Source organism: Rosa rugosa, chromosome 1, assembly GCF_958449725.1.
Source record: "Rosa rugosa chromosome 1, drRosRugo1.1, whole genome shotgun sequence".
Classification (NCBI taxonomy): domain Eukaryota; kingdom Viridiplantae; phylum Streptophyta; class Magnoliopsida; order Rosales; family Rosaceae; genus Rosa; species Rosa rugosa.
In genome coordinates this window covers 42,322,019-42,334,372 of record NC_084820.1, presented here as the reverse complement: position 1 = coordinate 42,334,372, position 12,354 = coordinate 42,322,019, and the positions used below count along the sequence as shown (strand labels likewise).

General features: G+C 38.4%; 2 protein-coding genes across 2 annotated transcripts; both read left to right on the top strand.

The window, feature by feature from the left end:
* The first annotated feature begins 4,859 nt into the window (after nucleotides 1-4,859).
* Nucleotides 4,860-6,785, top strand: LOC133728425 (uncharacterized). The gene is made up of 4 exons (XM_062155843.1): nucleotides 4,860-5,157; nucleotides 5,790-5,845; nucleotides 6,208-6,408; nucleotides 6,624-6,785. Exons 1-4 carry the CDS (start codon nucleotides 4,860-4,862, stop codon nucleotides 6,783-6,785), a joined length of 717 nt encoding a protein of 238 aa, XP_062011827.1.
* On the top strand, nucleotides 5,017-11,739 carry LOC133724968 (uncharacterized). Its single transcript, XM_062151959.1, has 5 exons — nucleotides 5,017-5,157; nucleotides 6,208-6,408; nucleotides 7,934-11,038; nucleotides 11,122-11,175; nucleotides 11,396-11,739. The coding sequence occupies exon 3, from the start codon at nucleotides 7,954-7,956 to the stop codon at nucleotides 10,411-10,413; it is 2,460 nt and encodes an 819-aa protein (XP_062007943.1). The 5' UTR covers nucleotides 5,017-5,157; nucleotides 6,208-6,408; nucleotides 7,934-7,953; the 3' UTR covers nucleotides 10,414-11,038; nucleotides 11,122-11,175; nucleotides 11,396-11,739.
* The last annotated feature ends 615 nt before the right edge of the window (nucleotides 11,740-12,354 follow it).

Sequence of the window (12,354 nt, the reverse complement as noted above, 5' to 3'; positions counted from 1 at the left end):
AGAGTGAGTTTTATAGAAGGAAAGGAAGGAAATTTGAATCTTTGAGTGAGGTTGAAATTTTTTACTGGGGAAACAAAACCTGGTTTTTTTTTTTTTTTTCTTTTTTACTGGAAAGTGGTGCTACTACTAGTGGGGTGTAGTTTCTGTGAATCTGCCACGTCAGCAGAGTGGTGGGTCCGTGTGGGTTTCCACCTTCGGATGCTGAGGTGGGGACTGTCAGGTTTCTATTTTTGCCAAGAGATTGGAGTTTTGAATTTGAATAAGCATTGGAAAGTGCGAGGGTTTTACTGTGTTTTGTTTTGTGGTTGAGAATATTATTGAGTGGTTAACGGTAACTATTCAAATACTGTTGACTTTTTTTGGGGGGTGGTGACTGGTTAGGCCATTCACGAATAAAAAGAACTGGGATAGAGCAATCAACAATGAGCGGGATACGAGTTTGAATATACTCAGTTGCGGGGAGACTCTAAGGCTGCGTTTGTTTGATCAGATATAAGGTCCAATCAGATTGGTGATCAGTATGTTTGGAGCATTGGATAACTTGCAATCAAAAAATATGTATCCTACTAGACTTTGATAACAAATCCTATTGGAGAGGTAAGATATAACTTAGGTGTTCAGAGAGATAAGATATAACTTAGGTGTTCACCTGGACATTTGCTGACCAAAGAACTTATGCTCAATCATCCTTAGATTTATATCAAATGATGGAAAACAAAACACCTCAATTTAATAATAATTCTCTCTGTCATTGGATTTACATCCAAGGGTGGTTGAGCATTATTTTATTGGTCAATAACTGACCAAGTGAACATTTTCGAACTTATCCATACAGGCCACCACCCAACCACGATATTGAAAAGAGAAAACGATGCGCGCTAGTCTCTATCTCTGTCTTCAACCTTCAAAGTTCAAACCATGGCGCAACCATTGATCGGTACCACGACTAATTGCCATCAACCATGCGTGCCTTTATCTCTGTGACTCCATCTTCAACCTCCTGCACCACCTACTTCTCTGATTGCCAAGATATCTGATCGTTGCCGGGCTGCGACGTAATCCTGATTGCCGGATTCAATGTTTGCCGCCACCGATGGTCTCCTTAGTACTTCGCTTGTGGTCCTCTTTCATCGATAGTGAATTGGATATTGATCTGGAATTTTTTGTTACTCTGTTTCCATCGATGTAGTTGTTGCTCTCGAAGAATTTTTCCGCTGAGCAGAGCTTCTTGTTTTCTTAATTTTTAGTTATCAAATTTCTAATCCAACTAGTATACTGTTTCTCCAAACACCAAGTAAGATTGAAATATTTGAATCTAATCTATTTTCAATCCAATCCAAGTCTGTCATCGATGCCACTCCATTCCAGTAAGGTGTGTCAAACGTGGCCTAAATGAGGATTTTTGAAATGAGAACATCACAAGATAATTTTTTGATCAACACTTGTGAGATTCACTTTTTAATTACATTTTTGCAAATCAATCGTTAAATATTTGGGTATGCATAAGTAGACCAATTTTAATTTTTTTTCTTTCTAAATTGCTAATCGTTAAGATATAAAATTACATCAAATCAATCGACGAACCAAATTTGTCAAACTTAAACCTTTCGTGTTCATAAATGATAAATCACGGTTATAAATGTCTTAATGATTTTTAATTTGGTTAAAAATTTACAAAAACGATCTACTCATGAATATCTAAACATCTAACAGTTGATTTGCCGAAATATGATTGAAAAGTGGGTCTCACAACAGTTTAATAGAAAATCCTCATGAAGTCCTCACCTTTTCTATAATTTTTGTATGCTGCAAATGTATTCATAGGTATTTCTTTCTTTGGTATTCTATAGGGAAGCAAAAGTCAAAACTTTTCATAATTTTCCTCTCCAACTCCAGCAGATTCCTTATTTTACAGCAATCTCTAAATTCTCCATAATTTTTCTTTAAAATTTTAGAGATTACTGTAAATTCAGGGAATTTTGTTTTCTCTTTTCTCACTAACCCTAAAATGGGGATAGTTATAGGGAATCTGTTGGAGCAAAAAAACTCATTTTTTCCTAAAATAGGGAAAAATTAAAATATGGGGAAGCTGTTCGAATTGCTCTAACAAATTAGCCTTTATACTTTTTAAGGTTGGATTCAACACGATATGTTTACACAAATTTTGACATATCATAAATTTTTGACAAGATCCTTTTACTTTTTGTTTTGAGTATTTCAATGAAAATTGGTGTTTTTATTCAAAATTGAGTGAAAATTATACATAGTTGATACAACTTTGATATATGTGTGATATAGCTTTGATACAACATGACGTGGCAGACCCAGACCTTGAGGGTGATTTTGGGCATAATTGAGTGATAATGTGTTTTGATGATACAAGTGTGATACAACATGACATGGCGAGGCCAGGCTTCGAGGGTGATTTCAGATAAGGCTGTTAATTCCGACACGACCCGATAACACGACTCGAAACCCGCACGAAATAAAGCAGGTTGAACCCGCACGATTAAAAAGCGGGTCGGCGGTGGGTCAACCCGCCATGACCCATTTAATAAATGGGTTGGCCACGGGTCAACCTGCCAACACGAAATGAACCCGTATAACCCAATTGTGCTATGTTTCTTCTTGAAATTTTGGACGTTCGGAGTATTTTGTCATAAGATTAGACAATTTGAAATATTTCGCTTTTTAATTATTAGATTTAATTATTTATGAATTATATATAATTATTTATATTCTTCGTCTTGTGGAGTTTTTAGTGAAATTAATCAATTTAGGCATTTTTTAGTTAAATGGGTCCCATTGTTAACGCTTAAATGAGTCATTTTGTCGAACAAGACATGACCTATTTATTAAATGGGTTAAGCGGGTTGGAAACGGGTAACCCGTTTAATAAATGGGTTGGGTTTGAGTTTTAATTTTTGACACGATTATTAAATGGGTTGGGTTTGGATTTATATTTTGCGACACGACAAATACCTTGACTCGATACGAACCCAACCCGACACGACCCATTGACAGCCTTAATTTCGGACAAAATTGAGTGAAAATGTATTTTATTAATAGATATGCGATACAGTATAACGTGGTAGGCCCTAGTCCTAAGTAAGTAGACATGTTTCATAAGGAACGATGATAGTTTAGGTAAGTAATAGTTTTGTTTAAGGAATAAAAGGTTTAAAAAGAAATGGAAAAAAAGAGAGGACTATGGAGGAACAATTCTATTTAAAAGGAGTCTTAGATGAACCATCCGAGAGGGAGGAACATTATTTCCTCATTCTACAAATGGCTTTTGACACTCTCTATCTTGCATATTATGACTGTAACTCATTCTAAATATATATTGCAAAACCAAACGCATGTACACAATTTGTATGGATTTGAAATTTATATTATGATCGTAACAAATTCAATTTGTTGAGCGGAAAATTATATAAGAATTTTAAAACAAATCAAGCTCAAATTATAACAACATAAACAACAGTAAATATATACGACTCTAGTAAGTGACTAGGAACCATAGTGGAGTAGGCATATGCTACTTTGGATGTAGTGTTTTTACATTAAATCAAAATGAACACCAGAATTGAGTTCATTAGCGAAGGGAATCTCGTTTAATTTTAATTTTGCGTAAGAAGGCTAGACATAGTATGTAGACTTACTAAACAATTGTGAGCATCATTCTACTAGTGGATAGTACTGGTATTTCCCAACCTTTTTTTTTTTTTTTGATAAAAAAGACTACAACAAAAAACTTAAATACAATTCCTTCTAAGAAATTCCATGTCAAACAAGTCAAATTAAAAGCTTAGAGCATCTTTAGCAATACTTGTCATTTTTGAGTCAAATTTTAGGCAAAGTAGCTAAAAAGTTATTTTAGTTAGCAACTTTAGAAATACGTTTGCATCAGTGATTTCTATTTTAGTTAGTTTTGAATTTATATTATTTTTTAAATGAAGATTAAATAGTTTAAATTTATTTATAAATTACATAAAATAATTTAAAATGAATGTTTTAAATTATAGAGAGCCTCATCTCGCTTTCTATATTTAGGAGCGAGATAGCTAAAAGTTATAATAGAGAGCCACTTACGAGTCTGGTGTAGCTGCTAAAATAAATAAAAAACAAACATGCTCTACAAAATATCTAAAAAGTAAAAATAGCCAATCTGCTAAAAATGCTCTTAGAGAGCAGATAGAGGAAAGCCATATTGCTAAATTTAATTGTCTCTAAAAAAAAATAATCACGATTGAACAATTCTTAGGTTCACCCCTAGGGTGAATGAGCATATTCACCCCCATTGTCGATTAACGCATAATAACTTTATAATTTTCTAATCCAACCATTCATTTTGTATAACGTAATACAAAGATTAGCTTTGTAAAAAATCAATCAAATTGAAGACCTTTCAGTTATTCATTTCTATGAAATACATGGACGGTTCATCATAATAGTAGTAAGTGTTGTTAGAACCATCCATTTGTTTGATTCAATTAGATAATTAAACGATTTCTGATTCGATTGATTTTTTACAGAGATGATCTTTAAAGGCTAATTTAAGATATGGACCGTTGGATTATAAATTTATTAAATAAAAGTATGTTAATCGACAATAGGGGTGAATATGCTCATTCACCCTAGGGGTGAACCTAAGAATTGTTCATCACGATTTAGCAATGCATCGACCATAAAATTTGCTACGGGACTTGTGAAATCTCTTGGGCCTCCCAAGAGATAGGCCCAAGAGATTTAGGAAATTTAAACCGATTTTATCGTCGCAAACGCTATCGTCTATGGCAAAACGAGTGGCCCAAGGAGAGGCACCATGACATCTATCCTCTCCGACACTCCCACCAATGGCCAACATGACACTCACGACAAAACCCACTTCGAGACTCGCTCTAAGAATCAAAGCCAAAGCCTCCAGAGCCACTGCCATGGCCTCCATATCCACCAAAACCAAGGTGGTGCCTGCAGTCATAGTCGGCGCCGGAAGGGTTGGGAAGGCCTTAAATGACATGGGCAATGGTGATGACTTGCTCGTCAAAAGAGGAGAGCCTGTGCCTCTTGACTTTGAAGGCCCAATCTTGGTTTGTACTAGAAATGATGATCTCGACGCTGTTCTTGAGTCCACTCCAAGGGCCAGATGGAACGGTAAGACCATCTCTATCTCATTACACACATTTTTTAATTTGCCAAAAAAGATTATAGACTGGATTGATTGGTTAGCTGTTTGATTGAAATTCAGGTGTTTGTAAATGAATTTCTGATTGATTATCAATAACCTGTGTTTGTTAATGAACACTTGATAGTTTGGTTTACTTTTATGGCAGTTTTTACCTGATTCCTTTTGGCTTTAAGACCTGTCTGTGGTGAAGGTCTGAAGTACTCTCAGTCGATACAGCAGATTATAGCTTTTTTGCTGACAGACATTGTTTGCTTAGGATTGGCTTAATTGATAGAAGCTTAAAAGTTAAAACACCAAGTATGATAGTAAAGGAAGTCTAGATTTTTCTTTTGTGTGCTTTCCTAATATAGGTATTGTACATTAAGTTTACCTCTGCGGTCAGCTTAGTAAACACCAGTTTTGTTTCCCTAGAATTCTGGATTGTTTCTTTGGTCTTCCTTATCAGATACGCAGAAGGTTTTGTAGCTTACCTTGCTCAAGTGTTTGTTCTTGCCATAATTTTGTGAACGTGACTATTATAGTATTACCACAATCATGTGGGTTCAAATTCTGAGACTAAATTTTGAACCTGGCTTCTATGTTCTTGTTATTGACATAGAATGCAGTGTAGCTGAGGATTTGTCCTCCGACTTCTTTTATGTTTCTTTTAGATTGGTCCATTCGTTTATCATTATTTGTTGCCTTTACTCGATACTGTTTTTATTTTGGTTAAAATTTTGGAGTTCATGACAACACTTTCCCACCCCTTTACCATTTGCTTAGTTGTTATTTTATGCAGGCTGACACCAAATTTGCTAATTTTCACAACATTTTCAGTTAAATTATAAAATACGTGTTTAGCTGTTGTAACTTTGGCTCTGTCGTTGTGAAATTTTATTGCTTAACTAGAAAAAGAAGAACTACATATCGTTTGTGAATGATCTTCTTCATTTGCAAAAATTTCTTTTGGGTTTTGCCTTATGGGTTTGCATGTGCACAATGGACTTGATAATTTAGCAGATTTGGTTTTTTTCCAGAATGGAATGCTGGAACCATGGCTTGAAAGTAAAGGTCTTGGTGATGCGAACCAAGTGTTGGCATATTTTGCTGTCTCCAAGCTGGGAGAACCTCCAGTTGATGGAATAACCGATGCCAATCCTGAAGGACTGACAGCATCATATGGGAAGTGGGCATCTGCAGTGGCTGACAGATTACATGCTGGAGGCCTCACTTGCAAGGTTAACAAAAAAAACTTTTATATATATAACGTCTTTTCCTTTTTTCTTCACCCATTGTTGTTTCGTGGGGAGTGGGGTTGTTTAGTCATTTCTTGGTAATGAGGAAGTCGCAATTGTGGGTTTGCCAAGATTTAGCTTTTAAGTTTTAACCGTTGGTATGGGGTCAAAATTAATAATTCTGAAGCATTGTATTAATGAACCAAAATTTGAAGTAGGTTCTTGACAAGGAAGCATTTCAGAAGCAGATGTTGGAAAAGTTGATATGGATTTCAGCATTCATGCTTGTTGGAGCTCGTCATCCAGGAGCAAATGTAGGTGGTGTAGAGAAAGACTACCGCTCTGAGTTCAGCATTCGTGACTCTATAATTTTCCTTTGAGATGCAAAAAAGAGAATAAAATGAACCTTCTTCCTTCAGCAAGATGATGGTGAAAATTGGCTCCATGACTAACAAATAATTTTGACTTCTTTATGCAATATGTAAGCATTTATCAATTCGGAAATGCCATTTGAAGAGAATGGATATTTCCTGTTATCCATCCCTTTTGTCTATCCTGAATTGACTGTCGATACTCGATAGTAAGTTTATGAAATTACGAAGATATTAGCGAACAGAACAGAGCTACATATTTCTGAATTGTGAAGAGAGATACCTGAATTGTGAACAGAGCTACATATTTTTACTTCAACAGTGTCTGAACTCTTCGAGGACTTTTAAAATGATACCTGAACTCTCAAAGTGATCAAAATGATACCTGGACTCTAATTTCCTTATCAACGAAATACCTACATCTGATTTCCGTTACGGACCCCGTTAATTTTATCACGTGAGGCGCACGTGAGCGAAAAAGTGAGGGCAAAAAAGACTTTTCTCCCGATTCCCCCCCCCCCAAAGTCGATTGAAAACTCAACTCCCTCCAAAGTAACCACAGTTTGAGAAAAGCTTAGACCTAAATCAGTCCCAAACTCTTGCTCCCAAACCAAAAAGTAGACAAAAGCGAATCAATCAGACTGGAAAAGGGCTTCATTCGATTTGATTCCCGACAAAAAGTGATCAATGGCGAAGATGTGGAGATTCTTTAGAGAATCTGGACCCAGACGCGAAGATAGTAAGTGTCCATTCCCTCTTCTTTCGATAGTCATTCGGACATGGAAGTGGTCATGGTTTTCATCAAATCCCGTTTCCGTTATGTTATCTCACATCACGATTTAGGGTTTAGGTTTAAATGAAATTGTTTTTTAGGGTTTGGGGATTTGGGGCCGATTATTAAATTTTGGATTGGGACTGGTCCTTGTATTGATAAGTAGTATTTTCTTTGTCATTTAGTGGTTTTGCATTGGATTCTTCTTGTTTGAATATGCAGAAACAGTTTTTATTGTTTCGATTGGGTACCCATTTCGATTTGATGAACTTAGCATTTCGAATTTGTTTTGCTGTTTCTGTAATTTCTGGGAAACATAGGTTTAGGTATGCAATATCGATGAGAGATTGAGTAGTAATATTGTGCTTTTTCAATTTCATTTCAGTTCCAGAACATTTATACACCATGGAAATACACCATGGTGGTTACTTTGACAAGATGCCTGATGGTACCAAGAAGTACAAAGTGGCTCGGTTCAACAAGGATGGTGGGAAAATTTGGCTAGACGGTCTAGATCCGGATCTGATTGCATGGACAGAGTTTGGAAACATTGCTTGGGATCTTGGGTACAGGGAGAAGCCAATTTCGTACTTCTACAAGATGCCTAGGACTTACTGCAATGAGGGATGGATGCCAATTAGAAACGACGCAGATGCAGTTGAGATGGTGAAGCTTATTCCACTGAAGACAAGGCAGATTAGTGTCTTCATTACTGGTGGTGGGAGGAGGAGGAAGAAGGAGGCTGAGGAGGATGATTTGAGACCAAAGGACCCAAATTGGGAGAATCCGTTGAATAAGTTAACAGCAGCAGAGAGAGGGAAGGTGGAAGTGGAAGCAAACATTGCTGGGAGCAAGTTAAATAGGCCAAGTGTGGCAGGTTGTGGTTCAAGTAGAGTTAATGTGGTTGGTGCTGGAGATGTTAATGCAAGGCAAGAAGGGGTTAGCCACAAGGCCAAGGCACATGTGGTCATTAATTTGGATTCAGAGTCAGACTTGGAAGCTAGTGAGGGTGGAAGGCAACAAAGTCACGGGACCTTTACTGGTCTTAGTGAGTTGGTGCCAGATTTGTTTGCTTCTCAAAGTGTGGGAAAAGCTGGAAATGACAATTTTGGACAGGGGCAAAGGAATAAGGCCGAGGAGCAAGGTGAACTAAGAGGGGTATATAGCGGATTCTACAACAAATTCATTCCAAGACCTAGAGAGAAACATACCGTGCAAAAGAGGTGGCAAGGAAGGCTGCTACCTTGTGTGCTTGCTGCTGAACAACAAGAACCAGAAGCAGCTCAAGTTCAATCAGCAGAACCAAGTGAGGTTGAAGCAGATCCAAGCCAACCTCAAGCAAAGGAAGCTGAAGCTGAACCAAGTGAGGTTGAACCAAGCCAACCTCAAGCAAAGGAAGCTGCAAAGGAACCAAGTGAGGTTGAAACAGATCCAAGCCAACCTCAAGCAAAGGAAGCTGCAAAGGAACCAAGTGAGGTTGAAACAGATCCAAGCCAACCTCAAGCAAAGGAAGCTGAAATTGAAGCTGAATCAAGTCAATTTCAAGATGCTCCACCAAGCCAAGACTTTGAAGACACACCACATGGTGAGGATGTCATAAGGGAAGAACAACCAAGGGTGGAAAGTGGTGGTCAGAAGGGAGAAAGGCCAAGGGCTGTATCCGGGGAGAAGAAGAGCAAGAAACAGAACAAGGGGGTAGGCAAGGGGAAGAAAGTTGCAGAATCTGAGAAGGGGAAGAAGGTTCCAGAATTTGAGAAGGAGAATAAGCAAAAGTTCAGTGAAGCTGAGAAGGGCAAGAAGGTGGGTGTTGATTCTGGTGGGGCTGCTTCCAAGAAGAAGGGGAGACCAACAAAAGAACCGAGGTACAAAACTAGGAAGAGTAGTTCAAAGGTTTATGAGCAAGTTGAAGATTTTGATTCCAGCTCTGAGGGTTCAGATTTCTTCATTGATAGTGATTTTGATCCACAAGATTCTGAAGATGATGTGGAGTTTGAAGCCAATGTGTCAAATCCCACAGTGGTTGAAGAATATGAAGACATGGGATTTAGAGGACAATGTAGTGATGAAGGTGGAGAAACAGATGAAGATCTAGGTAGTTTGCAGGGTTCTGAAACAGAGGAAGATGAGGAAGGGAATCCACTTCAGATCCCCACTTGGAGAGGTATTAAGCTGAAGAGTTGGAATAGAAGAGTGGACTTGAAGAACCCTACGTTTGTGGTTGGCCATGTGTTTGCAAACAATGAGGTACTCAAAGAAGCTATAAGGGAGTGTGGTCTAGTGACAAGAAGAGGGTTGTGGTTTCAGAAGAACAGTAAACAGAAAATAGAGGTTAAGTGTCAGCTTGGCTGCCCTTTTTGGCTGTATGCAAGCAACATTGCAGAGCTTGGCCCATCCACACTTGTCATCAAGACTCTGAAAGATGAGCATAATTGTTCCCACCTTACACACAGTCATCACCTGACTTACAATAGAGTAGCCAAGGAGGTCCAAGCAGACTTGTTGGTGGATGAAGATTGGTCCAGAAAAGGGATTCAAAACCATATCCAGAAGAAGTTCAATTTGGATGTGAGTGTGCAGAAAGTTTCAAGGGGGAAAAACAAGGCTAAAAGGATGAATGAGGGGCATTACATAGATCAGTATAACAAGTTGGCAAGTTACAAGAAAGAGCTGTTGAGGAGTAACCCAGGATCCACAGTGGTAATAAAGACTGAAATGGTAGGGGAGGTGAGGAGGTTTCATAGGATGTATGTTTGTTTAGCTGCCTGCAAGAAAGGGTGGATTGAAGGTTGCCGACCCATTATTGGTTTGGATGGCTGCCATATAAAGGGTCATCACCCAGGGCAGTTGTTGTGTGAGAGGAATTGATGTGGAGAAGATAAGGATGGAATTGATGGTTCGAATGGCAAATAGAAGAGTGGCAGCACAGAGATGGAAGGATATGGTTGGTCCAAGGATTAAGAAGATTATTGACAAAGTGGCTGAGAGGACTAGCTGTTACAGAGCCTATCATTCGGGGGAGTTTGAGTTCCAAATTACTGGAGGGGGAGATCATGGCAGCAAGCATGCAGTGGACTTGAGGATGCACACATGTACATGTAGGAGGTGGCAGTTGAGTGGCATTCCTTGTGTGCATGCTATTTGTGCTATTAGAACCAAAAAGGCAGATCCTGCTCTCTTTTGTGATGATTACCTACTACCTTCTACCTACATGGAGTCATACAACCCAATTATTCATCCCATTGCTGGTGAGGATGATTGGGAACAAGTGGATTATCCAATAGCACCTCCCCCTTACAAGAAGCAAGCTGGCAGACCAAAAATGAAGAGAACTAAGGAGCCAGGTGAGAACAAGCAACCTCCACCAGCCCCTAACACAACCAAAATGCCAAGAACCTACTCCAAGATGACATGCCAAGTATGCTTCAAAAAAGGGCATAATAGATTGGGCTGCCCAATCACAAAGGCAAAGAAAGCAGGAGCACAACAAGCAGTAAGTAATACCTTTTATTTTAATTTGTTTAGGCTGATTACACATCATCGAGTTAATGTTAATAGACTCTTCCCTCATTTCAGGGAGAAGGGAGCTCCAATGCAGCCAAGGAAAATAAGAAAAGGTCAAGGCAGCAGGTTTGTGATTTTATGTTCAGCACTTGTCTTGGTGACTCAATTTGTTGACTCATTGCAGCATGTTTGGGACCTTCAAGTATTTATTTTAACCATGTGCTTGCTGCTCTGCTTATACTTGTTATGGCTGTGTTGAATGTGTTGAATTGTTAATTTGTTGTGTTCAATATGGATATTGTTGTGTTGACTTGTTGGATGTGTTGAATCTGTCATGGTTCTGTAGGCAGCAAAAGTTCCAGCTTCAAAGGGGAGGCCCAGCTTGAATGATAATATCATCAAGTCCAGGAAGGGTTGGAAGAAGATGAAAACCATGGAGGGCTGCCAAGGTGCCAATGCAGGGCCTTCTAGTTCACAAACTAGGCATGATCCTCCAACACAAAGCAGCCAAAATCCTGCAGCAAAAAATGCAACGCAGCAAGTCCAAACTGAATCTGAATGGGCAGGGTTTTGAGGCAAGTTGTTAAGAAAAAGCAGATAGTTGGGGTTGTTTTTGTTGTTTTTGTTTTGGCATCACCCAGGTTATGATGCAATGAACAAACAATGACATTGCTGTTGGTTTGTCAACCATTTTGTCAAACTTTGGGAACTTGTTATGCCCTTTTTGGTTGAACATTTGTGCAGTTCTATAGCAATGACTATTGACTATCCATTATGTTACAAGCATTCCTTTTTGTTTTCAATTTTTCTTTTTCATTTCGATCGAGTTATGGTACCAGATTTGCCTTCGAGAGAGTACTATTTTATTTGTTGATGCTATTTCGTACCCAGATTATGTGAATCAAGTCATGCCCAACTTGGTCAATGATTTTTTGGAGGGAATCGGTTATAGAGGGGTCCACTCTATCTGTTTATGGAGGGAAAAAGTCTTGGTCAGACCTCACAAAACAAATTGAGGGCAAATAAGTCATTTTGCTATGTTTTAGGGCCACACGTGCGCCTCACGTGATAAAATTAACGGGTCCGTAACGGAAATCAGATGTAGGTATTTCGTTGATAAGGAAATTAGAGTCCAGGTATCATTTTGATCACTTTGAGAGTTCAGGTATCATTTTAAAAGTCCTCGAAGAGTTCAGACACTGTTGAAGTAAAAAACCCGATCTTTTTTATGGCATGACTGAAATAAAATGGGGTAACAGATAGTGATTGAGTGCCCCTTTTTTTTTTTTTTTTTGATAATTTTTG

Bases quoted from the DNA above. Each gene is read 5' to 3' on its own strand.
- LOC133728425 (XM_062155843.1), top strand. From the start codon at position 4,860: ATGGCCAACATGACACTCACGACAAAACCCACTTCGAGACTCGCTCTA. The intron at 5,158-5,789 runs GTAAGACCATCT...TTATTGACATAG, and splicing joins TCCAAGGGCCAGATGGAACG to AATGCAGTGTAGCTGAGGAT. The intron at 6,409-6,623 runs GTTAACAAAAAA...AATTTGAAGTAG, and splicing joins CTGGAGGCCTCACTTGCAAG to GTTCTTGACAAGGAAGCATT.
- LOC133724968 (XM_062151959.1), top strand. From the start codon at position 7,954: ATGGAAATACACCATGGTGGTTACTTTGACAAGATGCCTGATGGTACC.